The sequence below is a fragment of the Glycine max genome, chromosome 3 (assembly GCF_000004515.6).
Source record: "Glycine max cultivar Williams 82 chromosome 3, Glycine_max_v4.0, whole genome shotgun sequence".
NCBI classification, from domain to species: domain Eukaryota; kingdom Viridiplantae; phylum Streptophyta; class Magnoliopsida; order Fabales; family Fabaceae; genus Glycine; species Glycine max.
This window is the reverse complement of record NC_016090.4, coordinates 19,666,952-19,685,732: the sequence shown is the minus strand read 5'-3', so window position 1 is coordinate 19,685,732 and position 18,781 is coordinate 19,666,952. Positions and strand designations below refer to the sequence as shown.

At 32.4% G+C, this 18,781-nt stretch overlaps 1 protein-coding gene and 1 non-coding gene across 4 annotated transcripts; both read left to right on the top strand.

Moving 5' to 3' along the window:
• The first annotated feature begins 12,205 nt into the window (after window positions 1-12,205).
• Window positions 12,206-15,636, top strand: LOC102664150 (uncharacterized). Of its 3 annotated transcripts, XM_041014272.1 has the most exons (7): window positions 12,206-12,486; window positions 13,053-13,299; window positions 13,848-14,021; window positions 14,105-14,731; window positions 14,814-14,863; window positions 14,939-15,052; window positions 15,341-15,636. In XM_041014272.1, exons 1-4 carry the CDS (start codon window positions 12,355-12,357, stop codon window positions 14,692-14,694), a joined length of 1,143 nt encoding a protein of 380 aa, XP_040870206.1. In that variant the 5' UTR covers window positions 12,206-12,354; the 3' UTR covers window positions 14,695-14,731; window positions 14,814-14,863; window positions 14,939-15,052; window positions 15,341-15,636. The 3 variants fall into 3 exon arrangements, with proteins under 3 accessions (XP_040870206.1, XP_040870207.1, XP_040870205.1); XM_041014273.1 differs by lacking the exon at window positions 14,105-14,731; XM_041014271.1 differs by having other exon boundaries at window positions 14,105-14,863.
• Window positions 15,637-18,233: 2,597 nt separating this feature from the next.
• Window positions 18,234-18,307, top strand: TRNAN-GUU (transfer RNA asparagine (anticodon GUU)). The gene has a single exon. It is a non-coding gene; the product is annotated as a tRNA-Asn (tRNA).
• The last annotated feature ends 474 nt before the right edge of the window (window positions 18,308-18,781 follow it).

The following is an 18,781-nucleotide window of genomic DNA, read 5'->3' as shown; positions in this document are numbered from 1 at the left end:
GGCATGACATTTTTCCTTGTTGTTGAAAACTTTCGATCATAGTTTCAACATCTTCGTCATCACAAATTTACAACGCAACATATTTTTCTGAAACTAAAAATAAAAAACTTATAGAAGAAATAATTTCATTATTTTCTAACTTTACCTTATCTCTAATTTTTTTCAAAGTATTGAAACTTATTCCACGTTTATTCTGAACCTTTTTTTTACTACCTTCAAATGTTACACCATCATTCTCTTCGTATACCCTTCCATTGAAATATAAAATTGTTATAACCGAATTTATCATATACCAAAATATACATGCAAAAACAATATTATAAATAATTAATCATAACAACAATAACTTCAAAATAAATTAATCTAATTATAAAAAATATTATTTCAGTTAAAATTGAGATTAAAACTTCTTTTTGAAAAATAATTATTACTTAAAACAAAATTTGTGATGCGAGAGAGGATTTTAGTTGAAAAACGAAGACTCTTAGAAGGTAGAAAAACTACAAAAATAAGTAGAAAAATTTTCTTCAGAAATACACCAAGGCAGCTAACACCAACGAGGCTTTAAATACCATGCATGTTTCGCTAGTGGTAATGGCAAAACATACATGGCCTATTTCGCCAGCCACACTTGCAAAACCCGCTGCACCCTATCTTGCACCCTAGGTCTGAATCTCTTGCACCCTGCACGCCTTGCATGATTTCGCCAGTCAAACTGGCTTCACTCTTTTTCTCCAGTGGCAGTGTCCGTTATTGGTTTGAAAACAGACCCCTTTAGGGAATTAGTTTGTAAAACTAACCCCATGGGGTCAATTCGCTTGTTACACATATATAAAGACCGCTAGGTAGAGAAAGAGAGACAAATCTCTCTCAAGGCGTTTAATTGCAGAGATCTTTTGCGCGTTTCAATATAAGTGAAAGAGTAGTTGAGAGGGAGCGAGAAAGGGTGGGTGAGAACGTGTTGCTCGAGAGGAGTGAACAATGTCTCTTGAGAGGAATGACAGAGAGAGGAGTGAGTGTGTGGAGGAATTGAAATTCTTTAGTTTTTAAGAGCATTTCAAATTATTCATTTTCTGTTAATTGAAATTTCCTATTAAAATCACAATATTCAATTTCTCTTTAAATTATTATCCAAACACTAAATTTAAAATGACAGATATTCAATGTCCCATTTAAAATGAATTACTCTATTAAAAGTATCGATCCAAATACAGGATTACTTTATTTTTTACCATCACAATAATTTCCCATAGGAGTACACACAATGTAATGTTTTTCAAATAAGTAAGGGGTTAATATGATATGTAAGTGATGTCAATGTAATGTATAAGAGGTATCAATATAATATTCTTCAAATAGTTATAAGTGTAAAAAATGGGAGATTTTATGTATAACATTAAGGAAGTTTAGGGGACGTTGTTATAATTTATTCAAGGAAACTAGAATTATTGGGTAGTAATTTTTAGGCTTAAATATATTTAAAGTCTCTAATAAATGATTGAATTTTGTTCTCATCTCTTGATAATATTTTCATTGTTGTGTGCCCTTGGTATATTAATTTTTTTTAATCTTTGTTGTCAATTAAGTTATGACATGACACCATCACAACATTTGATGGTGTAAGAAATTAGAAAAACTAATTTGTAATATGACATATCATCACATAATTGGCATTAGACACTTAACAAAAATTTTAATATATCGAGAATTCAAATCAATGAAAAAATTTCTTAGGAATCCAAAATAAAATTCAGTCATTTATCACAAATATTAAACATATTTAAGCTAAATTTTAATATTTAACAATGAGTATAACTATTAATAAGAAAGTTAGATAAATATAAGAACTATAATAAATTTTTATATTTAATAATTTCTATAACTATTAATAAGCAAAAATCTGAAAATGCATGGTTCAAACTTTGAAAGTATGGCAGTGATTCATTAAATTTATTGTGATCTTTCAGCCTTTTTTCACCCCAAAGTTCATCTTTATGATCTTTATATCCATTTAAATACATTTATCTTGCAGGCTAAATTTTTGACACCATTCGTTAATTATTAAAAAAAGAAGTATGTCAAATTAAAATTATTTAAACACCTATAGTATTATGAATGAAAATGTGAAAGCATCACACGATTCTGCATATTAGATCAACGCATAAAAAAAGTTTTAAGTTGAATAAAAAATAGTTCTAGTTAAAATAAAATTTAAATTTAAAATAAAAGATAAAAAATAAAGAGCGCGCGTTAACTTTTTTATAAAAGCATCTAAACAAATGAGAAGAAAAGAAGCTTTCCCGCGTCAGAAGTACCGGCCTCTATACCCCTTACCTCTTCTAAAGCGAGCTACACTCATTGATCTATCATCACACTCCTTCTTCTCTTTTTCGTTGCTGGAGATTCCAAAACGTCGAAGACAACCAAACCCAACACGGCATAGTCGTTCTGAATGGACAAAATCAGCCCTGCTCTTGTGGCCCTCATGGTCCACCAGTACCTTAAAGACAATCATTTTTCTCAAATGTATTATACCTTCTTGAACGAGGCTTCCTCCCTCTTCACTGATTCGTCGACCAACCAGGTTCATCCCTTTTAATTCTTTCTCAACCCCTTCTTCCAATGGTCTGGTTAACAAGTATTTTTTAGGCATGACAATGAAACCCAATGACAATGAAACTTTTACCAGTGGGTATCTGTCCAAACCCATTTCAATTAAACTTCTGCTATCAATCTATTGTTGATTAAAGATAACTGCATTTCTCTTTTTCCAAAAGCAGAACACTATCGAGCACCAAATAGTCTGCCACCACATCTGCCTAGAGCCTGTTGAACCCATGTTAGTGTTTTTAACAAAATAGATCATCAATAGATTTCCACCTATATGCTATACTTGAAGTAGATTTTCCACACAACAACGCCTCATTAAACTCTACAATATTTTTTATACCTAATCCACCACACTCTTTGCTACAAAAAATATCCTTCCATCTAACCCATGTAATCTTGTTGTTTTCCATATCCCCCCACTCCACCAGAACCTTCTTTGTATTGAGACAAGTTTTCTAGCCACCACCTTTGGGATTTAAAAAAAGAAAAAAAAAGATAGAGAAGACAAATACCAAATTCACCGAGCAAACTCTTCCCATAAAGGATATGAATTTGTGCTTCCAAAGAGCTAGCTTGTTGGAGAGTTTTTTGATGATAGACACCCACATTTATTGTTTCTTATATGTTACGGGGAATGGATTCAGTGTAGTCATGCACTCACACGATCACCGATTAGTAAACTATGTGATGAACATCATATGATTCAGAGATATCAAAATGCGTTTAAATTCTGATTTATTAGATAACATGAGTGATTTGATCTTCATCTAATGGTTTGTATTGCTGACTGCATATAAATACTGACTGCAGACAATTAAGAGATTTAGGAAGAGAATTTTGTTTTGTTTTAATTTATAGTTTAGAATAAAACAAAATATTGTAATGGCTGAGGATGTATAGTTGTCTACAATTGTCTAAAAATCGTAGATAGATTGGATTCTCTTATAATGATTTTGCTTTTCCATTTTGTGATTCTAATCACTTGAACTCTGCAATGGAAATGCCATAACATGAGGGGTCTTGCTATTCTATTTCGCTTCATTTTTATTAGGCTTTGTTTGTATAATCTGGATTGGAATGGCTGATTCAATCGGAATCGGTCACATGTCTACATAAAAACTAGTGCATCCTTAAACCGAGCCAATGAACCGGTAATTGTGACACCCTCTACCCCATACATATATGTACTAATAATAAAAGAAATAAGAAATCAAACTTAATTAAAATTTTTTAAAACATATTTAAATACAAGTCTTTCAAGAGGGTAGAAGGCTCACATTCACCTTTCTAATATCATAATAAAACTTGTCCAAATAAATAATAAATTCACTTCGGCTCAAAACAAGGCCGTCTAAAACTTCATATAATTAATATAGAACCTATACCCTAATGTCACATCCTATCAGAGCATTGTGTTCCTGTGTCCTCTAACATTAGGTTCTTCATAGTCATCCACCTATTCATCTGGTTCCATGAACACAAGGTTCGAGATCATCACAGGATCTAAACACAAATAGCATACCGGGAGTGAGTTATCACATTCCTAACTAATGAAGAGTAACGAGACAACATGTAGGTATACATATCATATAAACAAAATAAAACTTACTTAAACATAGCTCACATCATTTCACCACTTTGTCATCCAACATCACATCATAACACAACGTCTCATTCATTTTCACAACATTCACGAACTCAAGGATCAACACATAATATCACCAAGTCAATCAATATCGATCAATACACAAGCGTTATGCAACATATACACTAAGACTCAATCCTATATGCAATGTGGTACCATGTCAGTGAAAAACCTCGTCGGGTGCCTAGGAGTACATGACAAGACAAACCTCACACTAGAAAGTCAGGTCACTCTCAGTAGGTAAGATCATAGGGAGACCAGTCAGGGTCACAGTGTTTTGCGAGAATGCTCCAACCATATGGGATCAACATAGGCTTAAAGGAGCACTCAAATCGGGTGACCCCCTAAGGCCTACACTCTGAAGAGTCCGTCAGGACCTCTCCCTCCTGATTCAGGTCCAACCCAGAAAACATTTTAGCACACAGACTCTATCTATGAACTATACAAAACACATGACTCCTCAGTTGTTCTCAAAATAGTTTTAACTCATTGTCATTTAAGGGTCTTAGCATTAACTCGTCGCCCTTAAAGGGTCTTAGCATTAACTCGTCGTCCTAAAAGGGTCTTAACATTAACTCGTCGCCCTAAAAGGGACTTAGCATTAACTCGTCGCCCTTAAAGGGACTTAGCATTAACTCGTCACCCTTAAAAGGACTTAGCATTAACTCGTCGCTCTTGAAGGGACTTATGGTCGTGTGATTGTACAATTCATAGTTCACAAATCAATGCACATATATATCTCAATCATATACATACTCAATTTATCACTTACACTCGATATCAATCACAATGGTATAATCTCAATTTAACACGTTATCACATCTCATGAATCATATACACTTTACCTACGAACTATGCAATACACACAATTACTCAATTGTTTTTCAAAATCATTTTATCTCGTCGGGTTCCCATAGTGGATCCCATCATAATACTCGTCACCCTTAAAGGATCTTACAATTGTGTGATTGCATAGTTCATAGCTCCCAACTCAATACGCACATCTCAATACACATTTATTTCACCATTCATCACAGGTTTAATTTATTACATACTCACAATTTGAATCACCATTTCATAATCTCAATATAACAATTTATACAAAAGGTTTATCACAACATAGGTAGTAAAACCCCTTAAATAATTTCATACAATTATATCAAAATCATGGGTCAAAGCACAAAACATCAAGAACACTCAAGTTTATCAATTAATTCTTATTAGAACATCAATTGGCACATAAGGACAATAATATTGTATTTATAATTGTAAAGGAAAAATTATAGTTTAATAAACACCCCAAAATAAACCCCAATTTAATCCTCTAAGTATCCCTATACATGTTCTTTCTAATCCCCAATTGTGAATAACTCATCCCTTACCTCTAAGTGGACTCACTTGTCTTCCGACAACGATAGCGGCATCTATAGCAATTTCCTGAGATTTCTCAATTTTTCCCTCTGATTGCTCTAATAGGGTTCCCAAATGTTAGAGAGAAGGAGAAGGGATTGAAGCCTCCATTTGTATTATCTTTGTGCGATTCTGTTATCTCCCTCCATGAATATTATCTCTTAAATCCCAACGGTGAAGGTGTGCAAAATTGAATCTCGAACAACATATCCAATGGTTAGCGAATTCGGGATCATAGTTTCACCGAGACAGTTTTGGGTTTCTGCGGAAAAGAAAAGGCTACGATGCGAAGTATATTTCTCTCAGCTCAGACATTTTCTCGTAATTTCCAACAGTAAAAAGCCTCAGAATTAAGTTGCAACCCCGGTGCTTAAATTTCACGATGCTCCAACGGTGAATGAGTCCAAGATCGTCATTTTTCTGAGACAGGTTTGGTGGCTTGCGGGAAAAAAAAAGGGTTTTGGGAGGAGAAGGGGGAAAAACGAAAATGAGGAGAAGATAAGGCATTATCGGTGTGAGAACTGACCTAACATCGTTATTTATACCTAGGGTACTCACAACTTATTATTTACTCTATTTTTTTTATAATTTTATAAAAACAAACTATATTTTATTCTCTGTCAAATGAATAAATAAAATACACTCTTTATTTTCTCTAAAATCATTATTTTAATTAATAAAGTTATTTCTCCTTATTTATTTAATTATAAAAAACCTTACCATTTTATAAAACTCTATTTATTTATAAATAATAATTCTTTTTCATTTAGTCTACGAAAAAATGGTATGTTACAGTAATCGGTTTCGTTAAATTTTTTTTTTAACTTTCAAAATGAAGTTGTTTTGGTTAAAAAAGAAGAAAAAATACTATAATTTATGATACTGTTAGGTGAAGAAGTCTAGGAAGCACTTGTGTTATTTTTTGTTCAATATTATTAGGATATTATCTTAAAATATTAAAAAATATATTTGATCAAAACTGGTTCTATTCTTGTGTAACATAGTAGGCTCACTTAGATTCTTGTGTAACTGCAGGCCAAATATTTGTTATGTTGTTGGGATCATCAGCAGGTTCAAGGAAAGTCCAAGGGTTTCACACATGTTAGCTAGTAAACATGTGCTAAGATATGTAAATGGTACTACTAATTTTGATGTACTATATCCAAATGAAACCAGGTGTGCTGATGTGGATCTAATCGGATTCACCGATTCAGATTGGAAGAAGGATCCTGATGAGAAGAAAAATACTGCAGGCTATGTCTTTATGTACTGTAGAGCTCCTATATCTTGGAGCTCAAGAAAGCAAGATATAGTGGCCTTGTCCACTTGTGAGGCTGAATATGTTGCAGGAGCTCTTGGTGCTTGCCAAGCAGTTTGGTTAAAGTCTCTACTGGAGGAGTTGCAGCTAAGGGAAAACAAACCAATGAAGATCATGATGGATAACCAATCAGCAATAAACTTGGCCAAGCATCCAGTGGCACATTGTAGAACAAAGCACATTGAGACTTGCTTTCATTTCCTGCGTGATCAAGTCAATAAAGGAAAGGTGGATGTGGAGTTTTGCAGATAACAAGATCAAGTGGCTGATGTAATGACCAAGCCACTGAGACATGAAAGGTTCAAGGAATTTAGGAAATTGCTGGGAATGCAAACTCTAGAGGATCTGAATTAAGGGAGAGTGATGTGTATAATTCAGATTGTAATTAAAGTTGTAACTGTGATTAGTTTAGTTAAATAATAGGCTAATCATGCTAGCAATAGGTGGTGTGGTTAGTGACACAGTTATCGTTACCCGTATTAGTAACCTCTAGTTTCGTTTCAATATTGCATTCTGTATAAAATGTTAACACCTTTATTCATCAAAGAGACCCTCATCTCTGTCACTGATTCTTTCTTGTTCAAGACCAACAGTGATATCATCAATTAAACTTCTGCTATCAATCCGTTGTTGATTAAAGATAACTGCATTTCACTTTTTCCAAAAGCAGAACACTACCGAGCACCAAATAGTCTGCCACCACACCTTGCTAGAGCCTGTTGAACCTATATTAGTGTTTTTACCAAAATAGATCATCAATAGATTTCCACCTATATGCTATACTTGAAGTAGATCTTCCACACAACAACGCCTCATTAAACTCTACAATATTTTTTATACCTAATCCACCACACTCTTTGCTACAACAAATATTCTTCCATCTAATCCATGTAATCTTGTTGTTTTCCATATCCCCCCACCCCACCAGAACCTTCTTTGTATTGAGACAAGTTTTCTAGCCACCACCTTAGGAATTTTAAAAAAGGAAAAAAAAAAAAAGAGATAGAAAAGACAAATACCAAATTCACTGAGCAAACTCTTCCCATAAAGGATATGAATTTGTGCTTCCAAAGAGCTAGCTTGTTGGAGAGTTTTTTGATGATAGGCTCCCACATTTATTGTTTCTTATATGTTAGGGGGAATGGATTCAGTGTAGTCATGCACTTACACGATCACCGATTAGTAAACTATGTGATAAACATCATATGATTCAGAGATATCAAAATGCGTTTAAATTCTGATTTATTAGATAACATGAGTGATTTGATCTTCATCTAATGGTTTGAATTGCTGACTGCATATAAATACTGATTGCAGACAATTAAGAGATTTAGGCAGAGAATTTTGATTTGTTTTAATTTATAGTTTAGAATAAAACAAAATATTGTGATGGCTGAGGGCGTATAGTTGTCTACAATTGTCTAAAAATCATAGATAGATTGGATTCTCTTGTAATGATTTTGCTTTTCCATTTTGTGATTCTAATCACTTGAACTTTGCAATGGAAATGCCATAACATGAGGGGTCTTTCTATTCTATTTCGCTTCATTTTTATTAGGCTTTGTTTGTATAATACGGATTGGACTGGCCGGTTCGACCGGAACCGGTCACATGTCTTCATAAAAACAAGTGCATCCTTAAACCGAGCCATTGAACCGGTAATCGGTTTCGTTAATTTTTTTTTTAACTTTCAAAATGAAGTTGTTTTGGTTAAGAAAAAAAGAAAAAATACTATAATTTATGATACTTTTAGGTGAAGTCTACGAAGCAATTGTGTTATTTTTTTTCAATATTATTAGGATATTATCTTAAAATATTAAAAAATATATTTTATCAAAACTGGTTCGATTCTAGTTGAATCATTGACTCTTAACAAATGCTAGTTCCGGTCCTGTTCTAGAAACATTGCTTATAAATCCCTCATAATGGGCCATTTGGGTGCAAGAAGGAGAAGCTTTTGCTTTTTTCCAAGCATTGGTGTTGATTGCTGCTGAATCGGGATTCCAATCTGTTATTTTTGAGACAGATTGCAAACTGCTGGTAGTCCAGATTTTTTCTACTTATCAGAATTTTTCTGAATGTGAAATTCTTATTGATCATATCAGAGATATTCTTGGAATTTACCCCGGCTTCAAAATTCAGTTTGTTAGGACATCTGTTATTAATCCTAGCCATCATATTTTTTCTTGTATGCTACAATGTATTTCCATTTATGCTGCAATGGAATTGAATTAAGTTTGCTACTGCAAAAAAAAAAAAAAAAACTTAGGTCATTTGAAGCTAACTTCCTCTATATGTATACACATTAAAATGTTGAAGAATGAAAAGAACTGTTTTGATATGATATGGTTCTGTATTTTAATTTCCTTGTTTGAATAAAATAATTCAATTTAGCCTTGATTAGATTGTTAGAAAAAGCAACACGTAACATGTGGCAGTTATCTTGGTAAAAAAGTGTATAGTTTTCATGATGTAAATCATGGATTTAGCCTTGATTAGTTTAATTATTACCAGTGAATGGTAATTATCGTCATGAGGATATGGTATATAAATATGCAAACGAAGAGAGCTTTCCCTTTTTGTACAAATTACACATATACAAAGACGGCTAGGTAGAGAAAGAGAGACAAATCTCTCTCAAGGCGTTTAATTGCAGAGATCTTTTGGGTTTCTCAATATAAGTGAAAGAGTAGTAGAGAGGGAGCGAGAATGGGTGGGTGAGAATGTGTTGCTGGAGAGGAGTGAACAATGTCTTATGAGAGGAAAGATCGAGAGAGAGGAGTGAGGGTTTTTTTTTTTTTTTTTTTCCGTGAATACACTTTTTTTTTTAATGTACACTACTTTGCAATTTAATTCCCAATCTACACTATTTGACTTGTGCTTTGATGGGACAATATGAATACATTCTCTCTCTCCTTTTTGTTTTTTTAATTTAAAATATTATAAAATATAAATATTATATTATATTATATAATTTTTTAATTGGTTTTAAAATTACTTAAGTAAATTAAATAATAAAACAAAAATAATTATATTTAATAATATCATTTTCTTAAAAAAAAATAAAAAAACAAATAATTATTTTTGTTTTATTATTTAATTTACTTAACATATCTTTGGAAGATGATTCATGGAAACTGAGAATAATCATATGCCAAACTGCTAAAACTTTTGGAAGCTTTGCAATCTTGTGTTGAGGGGACTGTGGTCGCTGCTCAAATAATATCTGTGTAAGGGAGTAGAAATTGTACCAGACAAAAGAATGTTTAAACGTGTCTTTTGGTCATTTGATCCATGGATTAAAGGCTTTGCATATATCAAACTCATAGTACAAGTGGATGGTACATGCCTTTATGGGAAGTATACAAGTATACTGGCACAATGTTGATAGCTACCGCACAAGATGAAGCTAACCATATCTTCCCGATTGACTATGCCATTGTAGAAGGGGAGACAACTTCAACTTGGTGTTTTTTTCTAAATAATTCTAGAAGACATGTTACTCCGCAAATTAACACTTCTCTCATTTTAGACAGGCACCCCTCAATTATAGGTGTGTACAACAACCCAACTAACTTATGGGTTTAGGACATATCCCATTTTCTTTAAGTAAATTAAATAATATCATTTTCTTTAAAAAATAAAAAAATAAAAAAATTTAATTTAACAAATAAGTAATTTTAAAACCAATTAAAAAAATTATATAATACAATATTTATATTTTATAATATTTTAAATTCAAAAAAACAAAAAGGAGAGAAAGTGTATTTATGTTCATCTTAGTTTGCATCTGTAAGATCTCTTTGGTCACGTTCATTCTTGCAAAGTGGTGTGAATCAAAACACAAAGTCTAAAGAAGTGTAAATTGAGAATTAAATTGAAAAGTGGTGTATATTAGGAAAAAGCAGGAGAGAGAGTGTATTCACGAAAAAAAAAGACAGAGGAGTGAGTGTATGGAGGAATTGAACTTCTTTAGTTTTTAAGAGAATTTCAAATTATTCATTTTCTGTTAATTAAAATTCCTGGTTAAAATCACAATATTCAATTTCCCTTTAAATTATTATCCAAACACTAAATTTAAAATGACAGATATTCAATGTCCCATTTAAAATGAATTACTCTGTTAAAAGTATCCATCCCAACATGGGATTACTTTATTTTTTACCATCACAATAATTTCCCATAGGAGTACACACAATGTAATGTTTTTCAAATAATTAAGGGGTTAATATAACATGTAAGTGATGTCAATGTAATGTATAAGAGGTATCTATATAATATTCTTCAAATAATTATAGGCGTAAAAAATGGGAGATTTAATGTATAACATTAAGGAAGTTTATTTAGGGGGCTGTTGTTATAATTTATTTAAGGAAACTAGTAATATTGGGTAGTAATTTTGAGGCTTAAATATATTTAAAGCCTCTAATAAATGATTGAATTTTGTTCTCATTTCTTAATAATTTTTTCATTGTTGTGTGTCCTTGATATAATTTTTTTTGAATCTTTATCGTCAATTAAGTTATGACATGACATCATCGGTTGATGGTGTTAGAAAAATTAATTTGTAATATGACATATCATCACATAATTGATGGTAGATACTTAACAACAATTTTAATATATCGAGAATTCAAATCAATGAAAAAATTTCTTAGGAGTCCAAAATAAAATTCAGTCATTTATCACAAATATTAAACATATTTAAGCTAAATTTTAATATTTAACAATTAGTATAACTATTAATAAAAAGTTTATATAATTATAAGAACTATAATAAATTTTTATATTTAATAATTATTGTAACTATTAATAAGCAAAAATCTCAAAACGTATTGTTCAAACTTTGAAAGTATGGCGGTGATTCATTAAATTTATTGTGATCTTTTAGTCTTTTTTCACCCCAAAGTTCATCTTTATGATCTTTATATGCATTTAAATACATTTATCTTGCAGGCTAAATTTTTGACACCGTTTGTTAATTATTAAAAAAAGAAGTATGCCAAATTAAATTTATTTAAACACCTATAGTATTATGAATGAAAATGTGAAAGCATCACATGATTCTGCATATTAGATCAACGCATAAAAAAAGTTTTAAGTTGAATAAAAAATAGTTCTAGTTGAAATAAAATTTAAATTTAAAATAAAAGATAAAAAATAAAGAGCGCAGTAACTATTCTATAAAGCATCTAAACAAATGAGAATAAAAGAAGCTTTCGTGCCAGAAGTACCGGCCTCCATACCCCTTACCTCTTTTAAAGCGAGCTACTCTCATTGATCTATCATCACACTCCTCCTTCTCTTTTTCGTTGCTGGAGATTCCAAAACGTCGAAGACAATCGAACCCAACACGGCAGAGTCATTCCGAATGGACAAAATCAGCCCTGCTCTTGTGGCCTTCATGGTCCACCAGTACCTCAAAGACAATCATTTTGCTCAAACGTCTTCTACTTTCCTAAACGAGGCTTCCTCCCTCTTCACTGATTCTTCAACCAACCAGGTTCATCCCTTTTAATTCTTTCTCAACCCCTTTTTCCAATGGTCTGGTTAGCAAGTGTTTTTTTAGGCATGACAATGAAACCCAATGACAATGAAATCTGTACTTGTGGGTATCCACCCAAATCCGTTTCGATTTTGATGGGGAATACTAGAATTGATCGGGTAAGAATTCAGATTCGGGGATTATTCGACTATTTTAATTGGGATCGGAGTCGGGGACGAGGATGTCACTACCCGTCCCATACCCATTCCCGTACCCGAATGATGAAATTATTAAAATTTTGTTAATTTTTTTATCAAAGATATAAGAAGAATAATATTTAAAATGATTATAAAAACAGTTTTTTTTTTCCGGCCCTGGCACTAAAAATCTGAGGGGTCGGTGCTGGTTTTACCAAATGGTATTAAATAACCCATTAATAGATGATTAGTGCAGTCTATTATAAAGATGCTTAACAATTCCAACCATCTTTAAAACGAGATATTTTTGGTCATTTTCTCTTTTCATTTGGGTTATTGCATGTGGATCATTCTTTGTCTTTTCTGTAAATGTTGAATTTTTTTTAGTTGTCAAAGACTATGCTGGGCTTGGTGCAAATATTGGATGAGTATATGTGTTTGAAAAAGCAAAAGGAGATGTTGCATCAACAACGGGTCATGGTGATGCAAGAGAAATACCGACTTCAAATGTTTGTTCAAGGCCTGCAAAATGTTATAAATACTTTTCAAAAGCCACTCTCACTGAATTTCTTAGGGATGAGCACAAATTCTGCAGTGGTTCCTCAATGGAGGCTTTGTAATGAAACTCCTTCAGGTACAACATTTTTTTCCTAACGTGTGGAATTCAATTAATGATGTATTGACTTTGTCTTGCTTTGCTTTTATTGGAATGATGTTGTGTCATCACTTAACTGACATTGTCACCGCCAAGTAATGCTATCAATAATCAATCAAGTAGTTTCTTGGCCATCATATGGGAATTGTGTACCCAGTGTATCACAGGTTCAAGGACCTAGTGTTACCAAAGGCCTATTAAATCAGCCATAATTTCTTGTTCCAACCAACACCAGTCTCAAGGACACCTCTTACAACACATCCATCTGGCGATCATACATACGTATCTCCTCCTAAGATTTCTCCGGTTGCAACATGTAATGGGGAGGCTACTCCCTCTTGTCATTGAGTCCATAGCCCACAACCCATTCAGCCCCTTATTTAATCCCATTGAAACTATAAGGCTAGTTTGGATAGATGCTAGAAGAGATTTTGAGAGGTTCTTGTTTTTGTTGTGGTAGCAATCTTCATTGTGAATGTTTTTGTTACATAAATGATGTGTTTGGCGTTGCTTTGCTTTTTTGTTAGGTGTTTCTTCTATTGCAAGTATTGGTTCTGCCATGCAAAACACATTTGGGAACTTCTCAACACCCATGATTAATGCGTCTGACAAGAAGAGAAAAGATACTGAAACAGTAAATGGGCCTGCAGTTGGAAAGCAACCTCGTGGTAGACCACCTGGGAGGAAAAATCAAGTCCAAGGTATAATTTTCTGTGCATCTATTAAGTATATGCTAAGCTTTTATTATTTATCAATTGGATTTTTAGTCTATCTTCACGTTTAGGTCAAAACACACTGCCTCAATCAAGTAATGTTGTCAACAATCAAGTAGTTTCTTGGCAATCTTCTTCTTCAACTCTACCACCATCTGGGATCTGTGCACCCAGCGGATCACAGGTTCAAGGATCCAATTTTGCCAAAGGCTCATTCAATCACCCTCTGTTTTGCGTTCCAAACCATTCACAAATTCTAGAGACACCTCCTAGAACACAATCCTCTCACTGTGATACATATGTATCCCCTACTAATTTTCTTGTTGCATCATGCAATCGAGAGGCTAGTTCCTCTTACTGCACTATGATTTCAACCGATAGAGTTATGTTTGACCCTGTAAAACAAATGGCTTATAAAGAGAGCAGTCATTGCAGTTCTCCTATCAAAGCAGATACAGGAAAAGCAAGTAAGAAGGATGATGTAAGGGGCAAACTGAACTTTGATGCCTCTAATATGCCTGAGAGCTTGGACAAATCATTGGCTAATGAGGTTTCTACATCTGAGTTGGACAAGGGAGTTGTCATATTTGACATTGATTTTTCAAACTTGGACTGGTCACTCCAAGGAACCAGTTTCGAAGATTTTTTTTTGACCCTATAAGTCTAACTGATTCCAAAGATAATGCTTCAAGTTCAAGGTCTTTTTTCTATTTAATGTTGCAATTCCTTCTTTGTTATTTAATGCTTGTATCTGACATTCTTTGTATCTTTATTTAATAGGTCTTCTCATGAACTGCAAGTAAGCACCGATAAAAATTTGAATGTACAAGGTAATCAAGTTCATTGTATATTCTTCATAATTTTGATGTAAACTATTGTTTATTGAATTTTTTTTACCTTTGCAGGCCTTGATAGTCAACATGTCTGACTGCGATAAAATCTGACACAAAGTGGACCTGCAGTTGCCCTTAATTTGGGATATTAAACACCATTAGCCTCTTAGCTTGTTTCATCATTAGGTAAGGCTAAAATGGTTAATCTTTTAGTGATTGCAGATGACTTTAGCCCATGTTGTTTCTTGTTTACTTAAACCAAAAGGGAATAAGTTACTGAAAAGGAATTCATTTGAAAAACTTCTTAAGCTGCTACAAATATTGTTGGTTGTGTAGAAAATTATTGCATGCCAAATCACAATTGACTGATTTGATGTTAGTAGTTACTAATTACTATAATGGAATAAAGCCTTCTAAGTTTCACTATTTTTGTTTGCCATTTCGACTAATTATATTTTCACTGTTCTTATGCAGGCAGTACAACTGAGTATTTGAAGTTACCAGTGAACAAAGGTTTATGTTAGGGTAAATGGATCCAGTGCAGCTAGTAATTTGTTATGGGACTGTGATAACATTCATCAATCAAACAATTGGTTTGGTGTGGGATGGTATAACACTAAGTATTGTAGTGAAAAGCCTTCACATAGTTGTGTTTCTATTTTGTCTTGAGAGTAGAGCTAGAATTGACTTTCTTCAAGTTTGGCTTGATTACTAATTACCATAGTGGAATAATTTCAGCTGAGGTTCTTTAATTTAATTTTTCATTTTCACTCTACTTATTATATTTTCATCACTCAGTACAACACAGAATTTTAAAGTTACCTGTCAACACAATTTATGATTTATTTTAATCGGCAAAATGAATATATATATATATATATATATATATATATATATATATATATATATATATATATATATATATATATATATATGGTACCAGAAGTGCCTACAACATGATACAAGTAACCAGCCAGGGATCGGCTTACATAGGGGTTATAGAATATTTATAACTTAACAGCTACAAATACTCAATAACCCTCGAAAACAAACCTACCACCTATAGTAGTTACACAAGGCTAGTAAAAAAGATACTTCCATCCTAATGAACTCAACCTCTTTCAAAGCTTTGCCCCGCATACACCAGTAACAAAACTGCAGAATTTGAATTACAAAGTATACTCCATCGTACCAATGACATGATGATTAAGCACTATTAGGCCCGTTCAAACATGCACTTCTGTTACTCATCCACTGAACAAAAGAGAAATGAAATGAGTCGAATTGCTTAAGCCAAGACCATTATACAAAAGTGATATCATCAATTAAACTTCTGCTATCAATCTGTTGATTAAAGATAATTGCATTTCTCTTCTTCCAAATGCAGAACACTACCGAGCACCAAATAGTCTGCCACCATACCTTGCTAGAGCCTGTTGAACCCATATTAGTGTAGTCATGCACTCACACGATCACTGATTAGTAAACTATGTGATAAACATCGGATGATTCAGAGATGCCAAAATGCGTTTAAATTCTGATTTATTAGATAACATGAGTGACTGGATCTTCATCTAATGGTTTGAATTGCTGACTGCATATAAATGCTGATTGCAGACAATTAAGAGACTTAGGCAGAGAATTTTGTTTTGTTTTAATTTATAGTTTAGGATAAAACAAAATATTGTAATGGCTGTGGACGTATAGTTGTCTACAATTGTCTAAAAACCGTAGATAGATTGGATTCTCTTAATATGATTTTGCTTTTCCATTTTGTGATTCTAATCACTTGAACTCTGCAATGGAAATGCCATAACATGAGGGGTCTTTCTATTCCATTTCACTTTATTTTTATTAGGCTTTGTTCGTATAACCACTGTTTTGAAATCCAGACTGGACTGGCTGGTTCGACCGGAACCAGTCACATGTCTTCATAAAAACAAGTGCATCCTTAAACCAAGCCATTGAACCGGTAATCGGTTTCGTTAATTTTTTTTTAAAACTTTCAAAATGAAGTTGTTTTGCTTAAAAAAAAAAAAAAACATTATAATTTATAATATTTTTTTTTCAATATTATTAGGATATTATCTTAAAATATTAAAAAATATATTTTATTAAAATCGATTCGATTCTAGTTGAATCATTGACTCTTAACAAATGCTTGGTTCGGGTTCGATGATCAGTCCTGTTCTAAAAACATTGCTTATAAATCCCTTGTACTGGCCATTTGGGGGCAAGAAGGAGAAGCTTTTGCTTCTTTTCAACCATTGGTGTTGATTGCTGAGTCGAGATTCCAATCTGTTATTTTTGAGACAGATTGCAAGCTGCTGGTAAACCAGATTTTTTCTACTAATCAGAATTTTTCTGAATGTGACATTCTTATTGATCATATGAGAGATATTCTTGGGATTTATCCCGGCTTCAAAATTCAGTTTGTTAGGACATCTGTTATTAATCCTAGCCATCATATTTTTTCTTGTATGCCACAATGTATTTCCATTTATGATGCAATGGAATTGAATTAAGTTTGCTACTGTAAAAAAAAAACTTAGGTCATTTGAAGCTAACTTCCTCTATATGCATACACATTAAAATGTTGAAGAATGAAAAGAACTGTTTTGATATGATATGCTTCTCTTGAAAAAAATTTAGGAGAAGAAAATAAGAAGAAAAAAAATGAATAGAATTTTTCCATAAGTTAAAATTAACTCTCCATTAATTAATGGTTACTTAATTTATAGATACTTTCTCATTTTTTTTAGGATGAGTTTGGTTGTGAAGAAATTGATGAGAAGAAAAGAAAAATTCTCAAAAAATAACATGAGTCTCACACATTTTTCTCTTTATTTCTTTTTAAATATTTCTTTTAATTTCTCTTCAATTTTTTTTCTCTTCTCCCAAACCAAACACGCAAATGAAATAACTTTTATAAATTAGTTAAAGATTAATTGATGAAAAACTAATTTTAATCTATGAAAAAATTCATTTCATTTTTTTTTTATTTTCTTCTCTTTTAGTATTTTTATGGTGTGTTTGATAGGGAAAAAGAAAATAATATTATAAAAAATTATATTTTTTTCTGGGACTCACTCCTTTTACACTCTAACTTTAATTAAAAAAAAAATCATCCTTTAAATCCAGCGCACAAGATTATCCAAACAGGTGAAGTTACTTTACCTGTCATTCCAGCATCTCATTAGAAAACCATTATCTAAGCCTGTGTGAAAGATTTGTTCATGCAGGTAATGTTTTCTTACTAGAATCACACGTGTGGTGTGCGTCAAGGATTACTAGAATCACGTGGATTCATAGCTTGTTAGGAACTGTTTTAATATATATTAAACATTATGAATGGTAACCAACAGAAGCTGGAATAGCTCAGTTGGTTAGAGCGTGTGGCTGTTAACCACAAGGTCGGAGGTTCAAGCCCTCCTTCTAGCGATTCTATATTTCAATTTTTTAAAACTTTTTTCTTCGTTGTTAATTTATCATATAATAACTAAAATTAATAGCTTATTCAAACATCAGTTTTTATCGATATAGTACTATGTTTTTATCGGTATATCCTCATGAACTTCGACAAGGAAAGGTAATGCCAGAATCGATGAGTTTTATATGCAGAATGATTTACATATAAAGCGTGGTTGAACTTGAATTACCAGAGTTTCATCAATAAAATTCTTTCGCTCATGGACATGATGATATTGATTTATACTGTTAAAATAAACAAAAATATGGTATATATTGATTTTTTTAGGAGTACTTAAAAAATAATAATAATGTACAGTCACTATATAATACCGGGATATATTATTAGACCATCACCAATGAAATGTTTATATGAGTCACTTTAAGTAATATTACTTAAGTTTTTTTCTCGAATGTAAAATTGAGTATATAGAATTGTTTCATCTT

What these genes read in the sequence shown, in the direction of transcription:
- LOC102664150 (XM_041014272.1), top strand. Translation starts at nt 12,355, where the DNA reads ATGGACAAAATCAGCCCTGCTCTTGTGGCCTTCATGGTCCACCAGTAC. An exon ending in CTGATTCTTCAACCAACCAG is followed by an intron (nt 12,487 to 13,052) that starts GTTCATCCCTTT and finishes AATTTTTTTTAG; the next exon opens with TTGTCAAAGACTATGCTGGG. An exon ending in TTGTAATGAAACTCCTTCAG is followed by an intron (nt 13,300 to 13,847) that starts GTACAACATTTT and finishes CTTTTTTGTTAG; the next exon opens with GTGTTTCTTCTATTGCAAGT.